This window comes from Neopsephotus bourkii, unplaced genomic scaffold (genome assembly GCF_033783945.1).
Source record: "Neopsephotus bourkii isolate Nb327-2 ecotype Australia unplaced genomic scaffold, CSIRO-AGI_Nbou_v1 NB_936, whole genome shotgun sequence".
Taxonomy (NCBI): Eukaryota; Metazoa; Chordata; class Aves; order Psittaciformes; family Psittacidae; genus Neopsephotus; species Neopsephotus bourkii.
The window spans coordinates 1,586,977-1,606,665 of record NW_026901430.1 but is presented as its reverse complement, the minus strand read 5'-3'; the positions used below and the strand labels follow the sequence as shown (position 1 = coordinate 1,606,665).

At 47.8% G+C, this 19,689-nt stretch overlaps 4 protein-coding genes and 1 non-coding gene across 8 annotated transcripts in view; 2 read left to right on the top strand and 3 right to left on the bottom strand.

The window, feature by feature from the left end:
* The window catches only part of ATP1B4 (ATPase Na+/K+ transporting family member beta 4), a 69,994-nt gene extending 57,375 nt beyond the window's left edge, over window positions 1-12,619 (bottom strand). Inside the window, exon 1 of the mRNA XM_061358078.1 lies at window positions 12,610-12,619. The gene's annotated coding sequence lies outside the window, so the exon portion shown is untranslated. The remainder of the gene's footprint in view (window positions 1-12,609) is intronic.
* Window positions 346-1,180, bottom strand: NDUFA1 (NADH:ubiquinone oxidoreductase subunit A1). Its single transcript, XM_061358058.1, has 3 exons — window positions 988-1,180; window positions 685-774; window positions 346-437 (listed from the first exon to the last, which is right to left on the bottom strand). Exons 1-3 carry the CDS (start codon window positions 1,087-1,089, stop codon window positions 417-419), a joined length of 213 nt encoding a protein of 70 aa, XP_061214042.1. The 5' UTR covers window positions 1,090-1,180; the 3' UTR covers window positions 346-416.
* Window positions 1,228-12,177, top strand: UPF3B (UPF3B regulator of nonsense mediated mRNA decay). 4 transcript variants are annotated; one of them, XM_061358072.1, is made up of 10 exons: window positions 1,231-1,508; window positions 1,684-1,790; window positions 1,894-2,000; window positions 3,508-3,606; window positions 4,487-4,597; window positions 5,244-5,287; window positions 5,933-6,064; window positions 6,612-6,763; window positions 7,454-7,766; window positions 8,613-9,654. In XM_061358072.1, exons 1-10 carry the CDS (start codon window positions 1,329-1,331, stop codon window positions 8,757-8,759), a joined length of 1,392 nt encoding a protein of 463 aa, XP_061214056.1. In that variant the 5' UTR covers window positions 1,231-1,328; the 3' UTR covers window positions 8,760-9,654. The 4 variants fall into 4 exon arrangements, with proteins under 4 accessions (XP_061214057.1, XP_061214056.1, XP_061214054.1 ...); XM_061358070.1 differs by having other exon boundaries at window positions 1,233-1,508; window positions 5,933-6,121; XM_061358073.1 differs by lacking the exon at window positions 7,454-7,766 and having other exon boundaries at window positions 1,228-1,508; window positions 5,933-6,121.
* LOC133214831 (small nucleolar RNA SNORA69) lies at window positions 11,255-11,387 on the top strand. The gene has a single exon (XR_009726244.1). It is a non-coding gene; the product is annotated as a small nucleolar RNA SNORA69 (small nucleolar RNA).
* Window positions 12,620-16,771: 4,152 nt separating the features above from the next.
* Window positions 16,772-18,081, bottom strand: SOWAHD (sosondowah ankyrin repeat domain family member D). The gene has a single exon (XM_061358080.1). The coding sequence runs from the start codon at window positions 17,959-17,961 to the stop codon at window positions 16,960-16,962; it is 1,002 nt and encodes a 333-aa protein (XP_061214064.1). The 5' UTR covers window positions 17,962-18,081; the 3' UTR covers window positions 16,772-16,959.
* Between the last annotated feature and the right edge of the window lie 1,608 nt (window positions 18,082-19,689).

Sequence of the window (19,689 nt, the reverse complement as noted above, 5' to 3'; positions counted from 1 at the left end):
CCTGAGCCACCTTTTTCTCAGATGCTTTTAAAACCAAAGTGTTTTCTAGATGGTTGTTTTGTTCACCTAAATCTCTGTGTTGTACTTCTGGCAGCAGAGAGATGTCCTCTATGTTTGTATAAAGAAAATAAAAGTCCTGTAATGTTTGGCCTGGAGTTCTGCAAGTGTGTGCAGACAGCAAGTCCAGCCCACCTGGCTTCTTCCTGTTTACACTCTGTTCTGTCCTGCTGTACCCATCCATTCTTATATATTCTCTCCTCTGTCCTGCTGAGGAGTGGACTGATGAAGCAGCTTTGGTGGCATCTGGCACCCAGGTGGGGTCAACACACAACAGATACAAGGTTTGCATACATATGTCTTTATTAGAGTTAAATGATTTTATATAGGTAAGTGGATTCTTCAGAAGATCCATCACCTTAGTCTATGTTCTCCAGACCCTGAAAAAGAAACGGTATCATCTATATGTGCACCTTTATTATTCCTAACTTGCAGAAGAGCATAGCTGAAAATGCAGGTTTTGTAAAAAAAATAGCTAAGAACACAAGTAAGAAAACGCAGATGCCCCCGGCAGGGTTAGGGTTAACCCTAACCCATAGCCTTGAGCAACTAGTGTCCAGCTCAGAGCCCAGCACAGGGCTTCTGCTCCCCTCCCACTGCTGCCTGCCCACCGCTCCCAGCACCTGCCTTGGACACGTAGTACTTGTTGACCCCCGACACCCGCCTGTCTCTCTCCATCAGCGTCCACTGGTAGGTATAACGGGCGATCCTCTTCTCCTGCAGGCGAGAACTGCGCTGCCGGTACGGCCCCGGGAGAGAGGCTCCCAGGGAATTTCAAGGGAAGGAGCCCAGGAAAGGAAGAGAACCCAAGAGGAAAAGGTGTGGGGAAGGAAGCCCCGGCGGAAGCGCAGCCCCAGTATCTCGACCCACGGGCGGGGCCGCAGGGGAAAGGGGAGGGAAGACGGCCCAGTGTCCTCCCCCCACGCTGACCTTGCCGCCGTTACTCCAGCGCTGCATGAAGATGGTAGAGAGGCCGGGGATGGCAAGGCAGACGCCCATGATGGCCATGCCGGGCAGGATCTCGTACCACATCCCGCCGCTGCCCTGTTGCGGTTCCCCGCACCAGCACCGCCGACCGGCCTCCCTGCGAGCACTCCCAGCTTCCCCCGCGCCGCCGTCACTACGCAGACACGCCGGGAGGCGTAGTGCGGCGGGACCGCGCGGGGCACGCCGGGAGCCGTAGTGCGGCGGGGCCGCGGCGGGGCGGCCTTGGCCGAGGGTGCGGTTCGTGGCCCTTTAAGGCGCAGTCGCGGGAGAAGCGGTGGCCTGGGATGAAGGAGGACAAGGAGAACGCGAGGCCCAAGGAGCGGCGCGGGGCCGCCACCGGGCTGGGGACTCTGCTGGGGGCGGGGTCGGGCACGGGCACCGCCGCCGCTGGGGACAGCAGGACCGGCACTGCTGAGCTCGACCGCCTCGAGCGGCCCAAGGACAAGAAGGAGACGCTCAGCAAGGTGGGGCCTGCGCGGTGCGATCCCCCCAGTCCCGCTGTAACGGGCCTCGCTCGGTGCCGCTGGAGGCGGCCTTTGTGGGGCGGGGGGAGCTGGGTCCTCGCCGGGAAGGGGTGTGAGGGGTGGTTGGCGGCAGCGAGCGCTGCGGGCCGCCCCAACCCATGTGTCCGTGCCGCAGGTGGTGATCCGGCGGCTGCCGCCCAGCCTGACGAAGGAGCAGCTGGAGGAGCATCTCCAGCCCCTGCCCGAGCATGACTACTTCGAGTTCTTCGCCAACGACTCCAGGTACGGCCGCCGGCCCCTTCCCCGGGGCGGCTCCCCAGAGCTGCTGCTGCCGTCAGCCGGGCCGCCCAGTGAGCCTGGCTGTGTGGGTCTTGTCTTTGTGCAGCTTGTACCCTCACATGTTCTCGAGAGCCTACATCAACTTCAAAAACCAGGAAGACATAGTCCTCTTCAGGGATCGCTTTGACGGCTATGTTTTTGTCGACCACAAAGGCAAGTGAGCAGCGCTCGGCTGTGTGCGTCTCTCCTGGTGTGTGCAGCGTGTGAGCTGTATTGTAGAGGGATGAATGTAAGCAGCCCAGTGTGCCACTTGAGGTTTGTTTGGATTTAGTGCCTTAAATGAGTGCTCTGCAGTATTTCAGAGAACAAGGTCTTATGCTTTGTGAAAGCTAATTTAAGACATTCTTCTATATTTCTAAATCGATCTTATAGTGTTATGTGTAAACCCCAGTAAAGTGTATGTCAAGATGGTAACGGTATCAAGATAAACCCAGTTGTTGCATTCCTAAGGTTAATGCTTGCATTGTCATACCTGAGGGGGAAGCCTAAGAAGTTAAAATGGGTGGGTGGTGGTGCTGTCCAAGCTAAACGAAGCTGAGATTAATGGTGCCATGCTCCACTGCTCCCTTTGTCTGTTCTGTACACTTCTAACGGCTTATTTTTGGTCAGTTTTTAATCTGTGTTATTGCTTGATCTAGTTTACACCTGAGTAGATCATCTTGATTCAGTAAAAGGAGTGGCTTGTTTCTTGCAGCCTGAAGTTGTAAAAGCAAGTGGTTTCTGGAGACCTACATCTGTAGTTAATATGTTGTTTAATTTATTGGTTAAACATCCAAGTATTTGTGTCACCACTTACTGCTTTTTCTGAATGCATGTTAGGTATTCAGTAAATCTCATGTCTTTAAATTTTGCATTTCAAACCTACTTACATTGCATAGCGCTAAAACATCTTAATCTGTCATTGAAAGCCCTTAAATTTACAGATTTAGCAAAAACTTTACCAAGAGTCTTCCTGTTGGCTCTATTAGGCTGAGGATTTCACCTTGAACTTTGTGGTTTACTTTTCATCCAGCCAGCTGCTTTATGTGACATAAAGCTCTGTCCACAAGACCCTCCCACATTTAGAATGGTTGCATGACAAGGTTCTAATAAAATAGCCTCTTTTAAATAGCCTGGTTTGCAGTGTAACAGGATGCTGTATTTGCCATACCCAGCGGCAACATTTGATTTATGCAGCCATAAATGTGGCATTCTAGTCAAAAGATGAAACTTTAGAAGTATGACTGTAATGTGTTGCACTGTATTGTCTTTTGCCAAAAATTGAGATTTGCCCCAGTTACATTAACTTAAAACATTATCTTGCACTTGCACAATGATAGCAGAGCCTGTAGGATGAGGATATTGTGTGGTGTGGTATAGCTGAGGTGGCTGAACTGACCGTTGTGGGCAGTCTTAAATGTAGCATTTCCATCTTGTGAGTGTGTTACTTTGCCTTTTTGTCGATGTTGTGAGAGTGTTTAATTCATGAATTCTGCTGTCTCTAAAATGCTTTTTCATTAAATGGCTTTCACAATACCAGACTTTTTTAATGCTCTCCAAGTAGTCTCTTCTAGTATTGAATATTTCTTGTGAGACTTATCTTCCTGCTGTAGACATGGATAATATACTCTGTATCTGGTTCATCTCTATTTTAATGCATTTTTCCCTGTGCTCTTAACAGGTCAGGAATATGCTGCCATAGTTGAGTTTGCACCTTTCCAAAAAGCTGCAAAAAAGAAGAGTAAGAAAAAGGATGCGAAAACTGGAACTATTGAAGATGGTATAACTGCTCGCTAGTTTGTTTTGCATGTGTGCACTTGAAATCCTTAGCAGTAATTTGAATATTCTGTGTTGTGGTTTGACACCAGCTATCAACTCAGCACCACACAGATGCTCACTCCCCCTGCCCCTCATCCCAGTGGGATGGGAAGGAGAATCAGAAAAAGCTAAAACCCATGGGTTGAGATAAGAACAGTTTAATTATTGTAATAAGTAAATTATGATTGTAATGGAAAGGGAGACAACAGAAAGAAAGGAATAAAACCCCAAAGAAACACAATACAATTGCTCATCACCCACTGACCAACACTTAGACCAGCCCAAGCAGTGATCAGTGCCTCCCAGACAACTCCTCCAGTTTATATACTGGGCATGACATGCTGTGATAAGGAAATACCCCTTTGGCTAGTTCAGGTTATGTGTTCTGTCTCTGCTCCCTTCTCACTTCTTGTGTCCCTCCTCACTGACAGCGTATGAGACTGAAAAGTCCCGTATCGGGGTAAGCACTGCTAGCAACAACTGTATTATCCACATTACTCTCAGACTAAAGCCAAAACACAACTCTGCAGCAGCTACTAGGGATAAAATTAACTTTATCCCAACTGAAACCAGAACAAAATTTTTTACTGTGACACTGTAGTTTATTGACAGAATATTTGCTTGATTATAGCTTATTAGCACTGCTTGGGCAGCTGCAAGTCTATTAAATATGATTGTTCCAGACAAACATAACACAGCAGCTCATTTGAGAGCTGCCAGTTTATGAACAGGTGACATAAACACCACAGCTTATGCAGATTAACCCAGAATTCCAGCAGTGCACAAGGAAAATTCATTTCATGCTACGGTTTCTTTTTTCCTTTTTCTTCCCTCCCCTGTAGATCCAGAGTACAAGAAGTTTCTGGAAAGTTACAGTGCAGATGATGAAAAATTAACTTCCACTCCAGAAACTTTGTTGGAGGAAATAGAGGCAAGAAACAAAGAGCTCATAGGTATGGAAATCTATGTACTACAGCAACATTTTCCTAGAGCACAAAGGAATGTATGTGGTGTAATTTGAAGCTGTGATTTTTATTTTTTCTTTTCACCCTTCAGGAGACTGAATTCTTATGTGTGCTTGTTACGTATTTATTAAACCTTTAGGCTAATACTACTCAGTGTACTTTGTTTTGCTCCCATAGTCTAAATTCTTTTCTAGATTTAAGTTTTATATGATAATGTCTGTGCTTGTTTTAAGATGTTAGTCACATCTGCTAGCTGAACTAGGCTGTGGAGTGGCTGCATTTCAGTGAGATGCAGTGATGTTCCATGCATGCAGAAGTTAAGAGATTCTGTGGTTGGGTAAAATATCACAAAAATGACCAGAATGCTCTTTCAAAATGAGAGAATCTGGGAAAAGCCTAATGCAGACTGAATGTCCCATTACAGAGAGGTATACTGTGTATCACTAAAGAAGGTTATAGAATCCTAATAGTTGCCGCTGTTCAGGGGTAGGATTGGAAGACTTGTTTTACTGCTGTATTGCTTATGTGAGAGGAGACAGGCTGGAAAATCCATAAAGCTTTTTCATTTCACGTAGGGTTTTGTTGCAGTATTGAATAAGGCAGATTGTTTACATTTGTTTTATATATTCTCTAGCTAAAAAGACTACTCCATTATTGAACTTCTTGAAAAATAAACAGGTAAGACTTATCTCCAGACTCTTCTTATTTCTTGAAAGTCCAATTGGCTCATTTAAAGCATGGGTGTGTATATTGTAGCACGTATGTTGATATGTTTCTGCCCTCTTGAAGAAAAGCTTTTGACCCAACTTGTTAACATCTGGTTCACATACTTTAAACTACCAGAACTTTGGAGGAATGGTGGTGCTTTATGTGTGTTCTGGTCACAGCTAAATGTTGCTTGTGAACCAGATGTACTGTCAAACTAGATTCATTTTCAGTGCTGTTCTGACTCAGGTCTTTGTAGAGCGTCTTTCTCCCAGCACATAATAACATTTTAACTTTTAGCAATGGAGGAAATAACAGGGCAGATTTCATTAAAAATAGAATTATAAAGGCTGAGGTTACTATTGTCTGTGTTGGTTGATTTTTTTAAGATAGTACAAGGTAAGGGTCATGAAAGAGGGGGGAAAAAAATGAAATGCTGCTGTAACATGTTCAGGTTCACAACAGAATAATAGGGACAACAGGACTGTTTTTCTTTTACAATGGGGGGGGGGTTTGAGGTGAGTTACTTTATCACTGTGGCACAGTATCTTTTTAGGCTTAAAGGGATCTTTTCTAGATCTGGAAAGACACTGTTTCTCTTTGGTTTTACACACACAGAGACTGAGAGAAGAAAAAAGAGAGGAGAGGAGGAGGAGAGAACTGGAAAGAAAAAGACAAAGAGAAGAAGAAAGAAGAAAATGGAAAGAGGAGGAGAGAAGGAAGAGGAAAGAAGCAGAAAAACTGAAGAAGGTAGACAGATGCCCAGAAAAAGAAAGAGACAGATCAAAAGAAGAACCAAAGATTAAGGTCTAGAACAGTTCTTTATTATAAACTGTTACACTCCCTTTCCCCTATTATTTGTATATCAGTCTCTCAGAATGTGCTTTGAGTATTGTGAGAAGAATCACATGGGTTTGGTGTTAGTAGATTACTACTTTTTTGTAATATTCAATATTAGGCATTGTAAAGTTTTACATGCTGTAATGCTTCATAGTAATATTTAAAGCTTTTGTCATGTGACTGTTGTACATGCTATGGTGAACAAAACTGTGAATTCACTATGGAATGGAGACTTTTTAAGCTTTCTAAACTGGCCTGTTTTAGGAGAAAAATACTAGTCTGCTCTGTGGATAATGCTTACTCATACACTCCAGCTTTTAGAAATACTGCAATTTGCAGTAGTATTACTTTAATGTTTGTTTCTTACTGGACTGTGGTTCCTTTGCAATTTTGGTGTTGTGCCAGACAATACCTATGAAAGTGAGCTTTTTAGTTGAGACTTCTGTTTTCTTTGTAGCTGCTTAAGAAGCCTGAAAAAGATGAAAAAGACTTGGAGAGAAAAGAAAAATCCAAGAAACTGGAAAAAGAGACTCTGAGGGAGGAAAAAATTGCGAGTAGTGCATCTGCCAAACGATCTGATGGGGAGACAAAAGAAGAGAAGGCAAAAAAGTATTCTAGTACTTGCTATAAATATATATATGTATATGTAACTTGTTTCCTGAACGTACTGAGGCTTAGGCTGCTCTGCCATGACTGTTTTGTAATTCCTCTGCAATTAGTTTTCTGATAGAAGGCACAGGATATGTTCTTTGTGACAGTACATATACCCCTGGTTGCAGAAAGCTGTGTGAATTACCTGACTAGTTCTTCACTAGTGGACAAATTTTGATGTTTTGGAACTCTGCAAAAGAAGCCCAGGTGTGGGTGACCTGCAGCAGGCTGTGAGCACTGTCTTTGCGATTGGAGAATTAGAGCTGTGCAAGAGGAGAGATGTGCTACAGTTATTAGTCCCTTTAAGTCTTGTAAAATGTCAAAGTGGAAGGTGTAATTCTTAACAGCTCTGTGATCTGGTCAAGTTTCAGTTCTGCCATGTGAAAAACAGAGATAAGACAGAGAAATCCAGGTGCTTTCCAGAGCCAGAGGAGACTTGGCCAGCTGTGTGAGTAGGAGCCTAGGAAGTGCCAGAGGTCAGCATCATCTTAGGTTCTCATGCATGACTTGAGTTAATGCAGCTTCCCAAAAGCTCCCTAGAACCTACCAGTGTGTCGTCTTCATATTGCAAACTTACACCAGTATTACATTGATCTCCCAGCTCTGATGAATCTTTTGAGCTTAATTTTCAGTTTTGTTTTCATACAGATCAGAAGATGAGTGTGTAAAGGACTACAGGGACCGAGATAGAGATTATGAAAGAGACAGAGAATATGAGAGAGCACAAAGGGAGAAACTGAGGCGCCAAGAAGAGGAGCGTCGGAGGCAGAAAGAGCGCTTTGAGAAAGAGAAGGTTTTTAGAAGAAAAGAGGAAGAGGTGAAAAAGGAGAGAGACTTACTCAGAGAAAAGGGAAAGAAAAGTGATCTTACAGACTTTACCAGCAGCACGGACAAATCTGACAAAGTAACCAAAGATGATAAGAAAGAGGATACAATTAAGAGGGATCGTATCAGAAACAAGGTGCTGGATTTCTTTAAATACATGTGTCTGATTCATATGGACCAGTTTGTGGGCTTTAGGGTAAAAGCAGTTCAAGGAGAGAACCGTGTGGTTTCTCTGTTGAAAGTTCTCCCTGTTCTGGTAACAAACTCTGCCATTGCTAGAAAGTTTGCCTGTTTGTGTACTAAACTTTGCTTAAACTCTTTGCCACTGTATAGGAATTAAGCCATGATACCGTGGGCTAAATTGTAAAGACACCAGTTCCTTTTCATTTGCTGACTTACGCCTTAGACTGTATCTTTATAAAGTGTCAGCAGAGCATCAGTAATCTTCATGTGTCTCTTGCTGACACTATACATGCCTGAAAGTACATCTTGAAGTAAGAGAGTGATTGAACAGGGTCCCTCAAATGGGGACAAGACTGCTACATGCAGAATATGACAGAAGATCTCCCGTAGACTGAAGAAAGAATGTCTCGGGCATAGTTTTATATACCCTGCAAATCTGTTGTATGCAGGTTTTCCATGTCAATTAAGGCATTTTTGGATACAAATGAAACTCGGGGGTTTGAAGAAGCTTGAAGTTGGCCTCTGTTGTGAGAGAGGGCAAGTTGAACTCATTTCAGGAGGAAGCTCTTTACAGATAACTTCAGCTGTGCACAGTGGTGTTTGTGCCTTGAACCGGGGTGTTGCCTTACAACAGAGACAACCTTGATTTGAAACAGTTGAAGTTACCTTGCAAACGTGGTGGAATAATTTAACTTAGAACAGCTTGAAAAGTTTGAGCCATTTCTAGTATCACTGATGCCATCATAACTACGATGGCTTGGGGCTATGAAAGAGTCTAAATAGTTTTGATTTATTTCAGGATCGTCCAGCAATGCAGCTGTACCAGCCAGGAGCCCGAAGCCGAAGCAGATTGTGTCAGTATGAAGACAGTGCTGCAAAGCCCGCAGATCAGGGTGCGGATAAGAAACAAGAGAGTGAGACGAGTAATATGAAGGAAGAGGAGTGACTAGCATGCAAGCCTTATGTGTTCTGACTGTCTGTGCGGCCAAAGAGCATGTACTACGCAATCCAGAAGTGCCTTCGAAGCGAAGAAGGAACAAAGGAAGACAAGGGGGCATTGTGCTGTTGGATGTTAAAAGAACCTCAGCTGTAGATTTGGAATTTGAAATGTGTTCTCATTGTATTTTCAGTTATTTGAATTTATTTTCCCAGCATCTAAACTACATCAGAGAAGAGAATCTTTGCAGAGTAGAAAGACTTTATGGCCTTAAGTATGATAATAAATGAGTCATGCAGTCAGGAGGAGATGACACCTGGATCTGAAGCCAGAGCTTTACTGTAAGGCGATGGGAGCCAGTGTTTGATGTGCTTAAGCAGAGCAAGCTTGAAGTTGCCCGGAGTTAACACAGGTGTTGTGTGGCAGTGATAGCTGAGTGATGTCAGTCTGGCACGGAGACAGGTACACAGGCTGAGGCAGTTGAGGTGCCGATGAAGAGGAGAAGCCTCTGGCACAGGAAGAGGAGAACGCTTGGCATATCAGTGATAATGCTAGGGAGGGAGAGACCTTCCTCTTTCCTGGTTCTCTGGATATTAAGTAACTAAGTTGGAGTGTATGAATAAGCTGGCTTAATATTGGAATACTTCTTGACAAATTCTCATGTAAAGTCTACCTACATTGAAACGCTTACTTTTAATCAAATGTAGCTGGTTTGGGCATCCTGTTCTTTTGCAGCATTCTCCCTTCACCGTCTGGAGCGTTACCGCACTCCTGTCCTCCCTCATAACTTGAACTGTTGTTTTACAGCCCAGAAAGAGACTTCACCAGTAGCAGCTCCTCCTAAGCTAGCGAATTTTAGCCATAGCTGTTTTGTACTAAACCCAATAAACTCGCACAAACTCGTGCCGCCGCCGTCCCTCACTGCGCCTTGTGTGCGCCGGGCCGCCAGGGGTCGCTGCTGCCGCGCAGCCCGCGCCCCTTCCGCCTCGCCTCTCGCCGCTTTCCCCCGCCCCTTCCGCCTCTTCCGTCGCCACCATCGCTGGGACGCCAGGGTACTCCGCGCCATGGTGAGACTATCTGCCGCCATCCGCTCCCGGGGCGCGATATTTCGGGCCCCTGTCGCTGCTGCTGGCTGGTTTGCGTTCCCCGCAGCCCGGGGGGGGGCGGGAGACGGCGGGAAGGCTCTGGGTCCAACGTTCCGTTCCATTTCATGGCTCGCTGAGGCCTTGCGGCCTGCCCGCCACCGTGCCCTGCTCTGCGTCGGCGCGGTTGAGCTCCCGCGGGGGGCGGCCGGCCCGGGCCCGGCTGCCAGGCGGTGGCTGATGTGTGGGCCTAACGGCTGCTCTCTCTTCTAGTCGTCTCACAAGACGTTCAAGATCAAGCGCTTCCTTGCCAAGAAGCAGAAGCAGAACCGGCCAATCCCACAGTGGATTCGCATGAAGACTGGCAATAAGATCAGGTAATGGTTTGTTGCTTTCTAGTCAGGCTGCATGTGCCGCTTGGGCTGAAGTCAGAAGCTGGTTGTGTAAAAAAAGTTTATGCAAGTAACAGTGCAGTTTTCTGGCTGTGAATTCCATATGGGAGCACTGGTGCAGACCCACAACTCCAGGTACTGTTGGCCTGTTGTGTTTTCTTGAGGCAGTGTGGAGCTTCCATGCCAGTTTCTTCTGTAGCAGTCCAGTTCATGCCAGTGCTCTGCAAGGATCCACAGGTGTTTGGTGTTCGCACATGTAAATTAAAGGCATGAACTTACTTGTGGATGATTTACTGCAGAAGTTGTATCCTGGTAGCCTCTGCTGCTGATGTTGTCCTACCAACACCTTCCCCCTCACTCAGAGCTGTCCCTCTGCGATCCTGCATCTCAAGGAACAGTACCTCACTGAGCAGGGGTGTTCTGAGACACAGATTTTAAGGGAGCAAAGGGCTTCTTGGGTGTATGTGAGATAAAGTTGACAGTGTAAGATCCTTGCTACATCACTGCAGAATTGATTTGCAACAGTTCCTTTTTGTTTGCCCATAGTGTTTGTTTTCAAGCGTTGTATTTAGAAAAATGCAGTAAGAGCAGACTGTAAAAATACTGGGTGAATGTGAGGCATGCAAAAGGTGGTGTATATCTAAGCCCTCTGGTTTAAAAGCTTCAGCCAGTGTAATTTGTTCACTTACACCGTGTCACTGGCTTTTTACCTCATACACTTCCTTGTCTAAACTTTCTATGGGAACAGGATTCTTTCTCCCAGATTGTTTTTTTGTCCTGGGTAGTCAGTAGAGTGTCAGTAGCAGTGGCTGGGTCAAGCAGTGAAAGGGCACAGACTTGCCACGTTTCTTTCTAGGTAGAATCAGTATTGTGTACCCCAAACTGTATCCTTGTCTTCCAGACACCAACTTGCAGTTGGGTTCTGTTTGCACTACTAATTGCACTACTTTGGAATAGTTTATCATGGAAAAAATTGGTTTGTCTTACGGCACTTTAGTACATTGATCACCAGTTTTTCCCAACCTGTGCTAAAGCAGGCTGCAATTGCAGTGCTTCCTCCTGTGGGAGTACTGCCATTCTCCTGCTGAGAGAGTCTCTGTTAACAAGTCTCCTTGGTTTCACCTGTACAGTGGTGAAACCATTTGTTCTTAACAGGTACAAGTACATACTGATAAATTAATATACTTTACTGGAAGATAGCCTTTACATATGCTGCTCTGCTTCCAAATTTTGAAGAAAACTGATACTTTTTGTGTTAGATTATGAACTACATTCAGGAGGTAGTTTTTCCTTATCTTTGGACAATCAGTACAAGATCACAGGTCTTGTCTCCAAAGGAGGAGGGAAGATGTTCACATGTCAGTGCTGCATCTCTGCAGGCACCTTTACCTCCTTGAGGTCTAGATTCTGTTGCAGAAATGTGCTATAGTGATGAGGTGGAAATTCTAAACTGAGTTCACAGCTGATGATTGTTGGCAGCTTCCCATTCTAGCACATAAAAAAGATTTCAGGTCCTTACCATTTAGTTAATTCAAGGTGGTTTTACTCCACCTGGATCCTCAAATGTGTGTGCCCTTTGCTAATGTACACTACTTTTGTCTTAGGTACAACTCCAAAAGGAGGCACTGGAGAAGGACCAAACTGGGATTGTAAGAGGGACTATCTCCTGAGAACTCTAATAACACTTGTCTTTCTGCGTCAGACTGATACACCTGTGGCTGTTTGGCACCCCCAAGTGATTCCCTCTGTAGTGTTGGACTGCACTCCCCAGATGTGTGGTTTATGGTGGTTTTTTTTGTAAGCTAGTCTGGGATATTTCTGTTAACTGGGAAAATCTTGGAAGTAATTTGCATCTGAAACATAAAGACTGTGTTCTGTTAGTGTTCTTTCTTTCAGGCATCATCATGAGTGTTGACAGTGTACAGGTTTACTAATAAATACAGACCTGGATGACTTGGTTGAAATTATTTCATCTATATATATATGGTGGGATAGTAACAGAATAAAAACTAATGTTACTGTGAGTATAATCTCCGTGTGAGAAACCGTTATCAGATAGAGCAGGCCCTGTCTTCCTTTCCACTTACTGTAAACCTCTTGGAGCAAAGCATGCCATTTCTTTTAAGGAAAGAGTAAAAATCAGAACTGATTTTTAAAGGAGTTAATGTGGAAAAGGGCACCATGGTACTTGGCAAATGCTGAAACGTTATGTGCCCACAGGTGCTGTAAGAACACTTGCCCATGGAGTGAGAGCATGGGGCTGAGATGATCATTGGTACTCACAAACAAAGCAGCATATGGGCAAGGCTGCCCTGAGCACTGCCTGTCCTGAGTCTGCTCAGGGAGCTTCATACCCCAGCAGCTCTGGCCCCACTTCTGGAGCGCTGGCTCTCAGGTGGGATGTGGTGCAGGGCAGCCCATGGAGTCTGGGGTTAAGATGCTGGCTGGAGAGTGGATGCAGTGGAATAATCAGGTGAAATAAGGGTTTCACTAAGGAGATAGGAAAGGAGGGGGGAAGAATAGGGCACAGGCAGTGGATAGATTTAGCTCCTATAAAATGCCACAATCTTACAACTTGTAGTACATAATGGCTGCATTTTCCTTAGAATGACCACCTGAGTTGTGTCTGGAGCTTTGTGTTGACTTGATCAAGTTGGTCTTGATGCCAGACAAAGGTGTTTTAAAATAATGTTCTCAGCAGGAGCATAGTAACTGAAGATGCTGCTCAAAGGAAGAGTTAGTACCTATTTAAAAAAGGGACAAAGGAAGGAGTTAAACTGCCCAGAGAAATCATCACTCCAGCTCCCCAGCTGGGCATGTGCAATGTCACCTACATACTGCAGGGAGGAGGAGGAGGAGGCTGTGCCTCAGCACCACCCTGTGTGCCTGCTGCTCCTTTCCCTTCTGCAGTGCAGACCTGATACAGGTGCTCTGGTCAGCAGGAAATAACTGAAGGTGCAAACCTGTTCTTGAATGTGGCTGCTGCAGAGCCCATCCTGACGCTGAGGTGCTGTTTTCTGGGTTCAGGCTGCTGCGGTAGCTCAGTTTTTGGGTGGCAGCTTCCTGAGGAAGCCTCAGGCTGCCATATGTTCCGTTGTTGCTGCTTTTCATGTTGAAGGTAAATAGATACATCTCCTTCATGTTCTGTTTCACAGCAAATAATGCTGGGCAGCAGCATATGCTGAGCACGCATAAATGCATAACAAACAGATGCCTCGCTCAGAGATCCTGACAGTCTTATAAGATGTGCTGGAAGTTTCCGTGAGCACAGCAGAGCAAGGCTGGGATTTTTATCATCTTCAGGCCACTTCAGATGTAACTTCTAGCCCCTTTCCTGTCTGGTAAAGAGTAGTTTCTACCTCGCTATCGGGGGGGGGGGGAAGCAGTAAGTCACTGCAACAGGAAAGCAGCAAACAGCATTGCCAGAGATGTTTCAACAGAGGCCCAGGTGCTGCAAACACTTTTACCCCATGTTTTTTAAATCTCTTCTGTGCTCTTCTCTCTGAAACAAGTGTTTAGGAAATAACAGCACTGGTGAGGGTCAAAGATCAGCCTTGGAGCCTTGTGAACAGCCCTCTGCCTTTCCCCATCACCACTGCCGGCAGGCAGAGCTGCGCGCATAGTTTCTCTTTATTTGTGTCTATGAGGACCTAACTGACGGGGAGAAAAGTAATTTTTTTAGAATGGAAAGAGTTTTCTCCATGGCATTTGTGGGAAGCCTTTCCTAAGTAATAGATTGAACTATTACTGTTTGTTAGATAATCTCCCAATACTCTTCTATTTTTATTAGGAGGAAGCAGCTTCTACCAAGGAGCTGCTTTGGAAGATAACCCCTCATAATACTTTTCCCCATTTGACTGCTTTTCAAATTGGACATGAAGGGATAGCATGAAGTAAATTTACTACAAATTAGAATTGGGTTAAACTCAGTTTTCTTCAGAACCTTAACCAACACAAATACCTCTGGGTGTGAATGATTTCTGCTGCCCTGTGGCAGCTCTCTTTGCCCTCGCCTTCCCTGCAAGTTGTAAGGGAGGTCAGGGATCTCTGCAGAACTGGGCTAATGCACAGTAACTAAGACATCAGCAGAAGTTTTAAAGAAGAAAAAAAACCAATTTGGATATTCTAGCCCATTTTTGTGGCTAGGCTTTCATTTGAGTGAGACGCAAAGCATACAAAGATTATATACCTCGGTATTTTTAAAATGTCTGTATTTGCAAACTGACTTCCCCTCTGTAGGTCTGAAAAAAACCATGGAATGAGGAGTGGTGTCTGGGGCAAACATGATGCACAGCAGCAGAAAGGGTACTGGCATTTGCTCTGAGGAGAGGATCCCTTGCAGGGCAGGCAAGGCAGAGGTGGCATTGATGAGTGTGTTGTAACACCAGGCTCTGGTCTTGCTCCTTCTGAAGTGCCTGCCTAATTTGCCTCAGAGCAGAATGCAGCTTCAAACCCATGGCCAAAAGATGGTTGGGAAGCTGCCTGTAGGCGATTTGGATAGCTGTCAAGGGGAGGCAAGTACTAAAAATTGTTTAATCTTACTTAAGTGTGGCATTTGCCAGTTAAATTTTACTTTCCAATGGAAGTCCAGGTTTCCGGGTGCAGCATGACTAAGCTGCAGTTTCAAATGCCAAGGAAACTGCTCCTTCAAGGAAGTTCTCACTAATTGCACTGGTGCCTTACTCAGAGAAGAATGTCAGGAGTGGTCCTGCACCTTCTGCTTAACAGCATGCTGCTGTGAAAGGGTGAGAGAGGACTAATGGGTCAAAAAATACTTCAGTAGACATGCACCCACCTGTCTTACCAACAGTGCTGTGGCTACCAGAACTAAGGGCTGCTGGTGTTCTGACATCAGTGCTTTTCATGGAGTTTTGTGCTGCTGTGGCCAGGCTTGTTGGAAGCCAGCCTGTTGTCCTGTGGTATGGATGTGGCCAGAGGGACTCTGGAAGGAGGTATGTTGTTACAGTCCTTAATGAGAGTGAAAGCCTTACAAACCCAGTGTAGATCAGGCATTAAATCCATTCGCTGTATGTTTTGTATGTCTCTGCTGCTGACCTTGGTGATTAAGATGTCCAGACACGTCTATGTGTCCACCCTGTCACCTGGGTGACAGTGTCACCTGTCACTGTCCAGTCACCAGATTACTGTCTGCTTATCTGGAGGATGTTCTTCCATGTATTGTCCCCTGCAGACTGTGTTATTCCAGTGTCTGAGCAGCATTTCACAATCTGAATATAAATGGAGTGATGTCTCTGCAAGAGCTTTTGCACTGTGATGGGGAACAGAAACTCCCCATGTGCTGTCTGAGAGCCACTTCTCAAATGGGGTTGCTATTTAAGGGGGTAGAAGTGGTCTCATGCTGATGAAAAAGGGGAAGTTGTTTTTCTGAATATATTTTGAAGCAGCCCTGGCTTTTGAGAATGTGAAAAGCAAGCTGAAATCAGCTGGGCAGAGCTCCATTTGGTGAAACAAACACAAACAGGCAAGGTGAAGTTTCGCCTGTTTAATGAATTTACCAGTACATACACACAGGGTTATGCTGCTATAGGGACATTTCTCAAGAGTTTCATTTTTGAGCATGACCTCAGTAGCAACAAAGATAATCGCTCAGCCTTTGTACATTTTCCATGGTTTTGAGCAATGAGTCATTGTTCCAGAGCTGCTCATCAACTCCAGTCCCTGCGGGAGCCACCACATGGCACCCTCCTGGGTGTCCCTCCTGCCTCCTCCACTCCTGCCCCCATCTCCAGTGGGGCTGAGCATCTCAGGCCCCCCTGGATGGGGGTCCCAGGGAGGGGCTGCCAGGGGGGAGTTGTCTTGTACTTTGAAAACTTTGTTTTGCTGTGCACTCCAGCTCTTACTTTGAGAAACAGCTTTAGCTCGTTATAGACAAACAGCAACCCAGAGGAGGTACATGTAGAAGAGGTCTGGAAACCTCACAGGGAGCTGGAAAGTGTTTGTGGCTGGAGGCACAGCCTGCTTGTCTGTACTCACTCTCCCTGCCAACAGGAAAGCATACATAAAAAAGTGTTTGGGGGGTTGTTTCTGAAGCCATAGTTGCTTCTCCATGGTCAGCCCAGTGCCAGGCCTCTGGCATCACAAGTGTGCTTGCGAAATATGTGATCCTGTTCTGCCAGTGTCTCCATCCAGGCACCTGAGGTGCCACGACAAGTCCAACTTCACAGCATTACTGGGAGCCAGGGGAGTGCTGCGTGGTTCTGAGTTACTGGTTGGGCTTAAACCACGACACAGCCTCATATTATAGGTGGGACAACAAAGACACCAAGTCGCTGCATGACCCACCTGCAGTCACACACAAAGTCTGTCAGCAGCCTGGGATGGGCATCCAAACATCCACCTCAGGACAGTACATGGATATAGAGGGTCAGCATCCCCACAGAGGCATGCGGGGTGTTGCAGAAGCAGCTCCCCACAGCAATGCCAGCATGTGAGCCCCCACTGTGGGGCTTTGCTGGGCTGTGGCAAGGAATGCCCATCAGCAGGGGTGCGGGAAAAATCCCCTCTGGACACATGCATGGTTGCCATGGTTGCCACACACACGAATACCAGCACAAGCCCCGAAAGACCACATGAGACCCAGGTGGCCACAGTGCCCCCATGCAGGAGGTCAAGCCCTGCTTGGCTGGGATTTCAAGTGCCCGGTTCCCAGCCCCTCACAGGCTCTTCCAGCTACTGTTCAGCTTAGGTTTGCAGGAGAACGGGGCCAGGGGAGCTTTAGCGCTCTTGGAAGAAAGTAAATGCCTGTCGGACAAAGACCCGGAGGGTCGACATGCTCCAGGAGCGCTGGGCTTTCCCCTCAGCCCTAGAGTCCACACAGTCCTGCCCTGCCCTGGCCTCACTGGATGACTTACAGTTGTTGTTGGTGTTGTGAGAGCACAGCTGGACCAAGTCCTCCTCCAAGGCCCCCGCCAGCTCCTTCAGCTCCTGGGAGGTGTCTGCACTCAGGTACTGCCAAGCCTTGCGTCCGTTGTGGTCCCTGCGGCTGGTGTCTGCCCCATAAGCTCCCACCAGCACTTTGATGAGCAGTTCGTGTCCCTGCAGGGCAGCCACATGCAAGGGGGTGAAGCCACCGCTGGCCGTAGGGATGTTCACATTGATGGGATAGCCCTTCTTCTGGGCATGGGAGATGACCTGGATGAAGCTCTCATAGTGGCCATGCTTGGCAAGCCAGTGGAGAGCGGTGAAGCCTGTCACAAAGTCTTTCCTGTTCAGCAGACTGGGATCTAGGTCCAGCAGCCTGATGATGTTGTCTGCATCACCCTGGGCCACTGTCAGCAGCCATTCATGCTCCAGGGGATCCAGGGCAAGGGACAGCACTTCGGGGCTCTGCTCGGCCTTCTGCTCTTGGTGTGTCCCTGGAAGGACACCGCTGACATCGGACGTCTTCTGAGCGGTGGCAAACCGCATGGTGCTGCCGGGGCTGTTGCTCTGCAGGAGAATTTCCTTCAGCTCCTTCCTCCGGGTGCTGCCGGAGCCAACAGAGAGCCGGCCTGCAGTCCTGCCCCAGCTCCCCAGGCTCTGGCTGACGCTCCTGTTGGTGTCCATCCTCTGCAGCGAATGGAAACGCTCCCTGCTCCCTGTCGTGCCTGGCCAGAGATGGGAGATGCGGGCCAGGCTCCCCGCTTTGGGCAGCGTGCCTTCCCGGAAGGTGGATGCCCGGGCAATGCCAGCAACCCTCGGCTCAGCCGAGCCCTGCGCCCGCTCCCGCCGGGCCATGTCGGTGCTTCCCGCGTGGCCGGCCGGCAGCCCGCTCCCCTCCCCGGCAGGGCTCAGCTCGCAGCCCGCACCCCACACTTCCTGCCCCGCCGTTAGGCAAAGGAGGAACCAACTCCACAGGGCGGGCACGGCTGCTGCACTGCCGGGGCGGCGCAGTGACCTTTGGTCACGCTGCACCCGTGGCTGCCGCCGGCGCCGGGCACAGCCAGAGCCAGAGCCAGGGGCTGGCCGGCTCCCTGGGCTCCTCACCTGAGGTGACACAGAGGGAGAGCAGGGGAGCGCGGGACCAGCGGGTTTGGGCAGCCCAATGCTGCTGTTGTGGAGGGAATTTGATTAACTGCGTTCTTCTCTCTAGTCCTCTGGCATTCGTGGCTTAGCATTAGCAGCCAAAGTATCTGAAGCCTTCAGCTGCAAGAGCTGACAGCAGGTAAGCGTGGTAAAACTAAAGCTGCTAACAAAGAACTCACTGAATTCAGCAGATACAAGCATAATGGAGAGGGACCAAAGAGGTGAAAGCCAGCCCAGTGACTGTGAAACCCAGTGAGACAATTAAGAGACCAGCCACCAGAATGAAGTGATTGGTCTTGGGGATGGGGTGATTTGCGGAACAGGTATAACTGGGAGGCATGAATTGGGATAGGGATCCCCCTCTTGAGGCACCCAGCTCCAGCTGTGACTGAAGAACTATTAAAAGACTAATAGGAAACCTTCACTTGGACTTGGCATTCTCTTTTGCAGTGACTGGTGTGTGTAAATCTGTAACACCTGTGTGTTAACACCTGTGTTACACTGGTGTGTGTAAATCCTGGGGACACCTCCTTTGGTCTCAGGAGCATCTCAAAGTTCCAGGTGCCTTGCTGGGGGCACCTGCAGTACAGCCCCCCCAAACTGCTCCCCACCATTGCAATGCTTCTCCGTACTGCTGTGCTCAGGAAGGACAACGTTGCTGCTCCAAGGGGCTAGTGGCGGGTGGGTCTCCATGCTGTAAGGGAGCCCCAGCCCAGCACGGTGATTTGGGGCCCTTGCCACTCAGTGTTTCAGCCCAGCAGCATTGTGGCCTTCCTCTCTTGCTGTGTTTCACTTCCCAGCAAGGCCCCATGCCCGGTGTTGGTGACTGCAGCCACCAGCAGTTTGTACCCCAACTTTATTAGGAATCAGGACAAGTTCCTCTGCCTTGGAAGCCTCCAGTCCTCTCTCCCAAGACCTTTCTTGTCCTTGACTCCTCAGACTCCCACAGCATGGCTGAACTGTCACATGGCCTGAGGGCTGCTCAGGCAGAGCCACACCAGCCCCTTCAACCCTTTTTCCTTTCCTTCCCTGTTTTATCCTTGTTCCAGCCTGCCCCAGGCTGACTTTCAGCCCCTAAGTAGCTTTGCCTTTCTTCAGCCACTTGGACCAGGTTTTCTGGGATGTGTGGGGAACTGGTATCATTCCATAAAGCCCAAATGACTGGTTGTGAAAACCTAATTGTCCCCTCGCTCCCTTTCTGGAATGCCTGGTTTTGTCACTGGCTGTTGGTGGCTTCTGTGGGCTCCGGCCGTGCACAGCCCTGGGATCCCGCGGCCCACGTTAACAGAGGAGCCACAGGGCAGTCGGGCGGGTCCCCCCGGGCCCTGAGGAGTCAGTGCGGGGGAAGCTCCGCCAAGCGGCGCGCGGGCAGGGTGCGGGGTGCGGGCAGGGTCCCCGCGGGCCTGGCCGTCCTCTGGGGCCGCGGAGTCGCTGGAGCAG

Coding starts and splice junctions, on each gene's coding strand:
- NDUFA1 (XM_061358058.1), bottom strand. CDS start 1,089: ATGTGGTACGAGATCCTGCCCGGCATGGCCATCATGGGCGTCTGCCTT. Junction 775..987: donor GCTGGAGTAACGGCGGCAAG/GTCAGCGTGGGG, acceptor TCTCGCCTGCAG/GAGAAGAGGATCGCCCGTTA. Junction 438..684: donor ACAAGTACTACGTGTCCAAG/GCAGGTGCTGGG, acceptor TTTCTTTTTCAG/GGTCTGGAGAACATAGACTA.
- UPF3B (XM_061358070.1), top strand. CDS start 1,329: ATGAAGGAGGACAAGGAGAACGCGAGGCCCAAGGAGCGGCGCGGGGCC. Junction 1,509..1,683: donor AGAAGGAGACGCTCAGCAAG/GTGGGGCCTGCG, acceptor TCCGTGCCGCAG/GTGGTGATCCGGCGGCTGCC. Junction 7,767..8,612: donor GGGATCGTATCAGAAACAAG/GTGCTGGATTTC, acceptor GATTTATTTCAG/GATCGTCCAGCAATGCAGCT.
- SOWAHD (XM_061358080.1), bottom strand. CDS start 17,961: ATGGCCCGGCGGGAGCGGGCGCAGGGCTCGGCTGAGCCGAGGGTTGCT.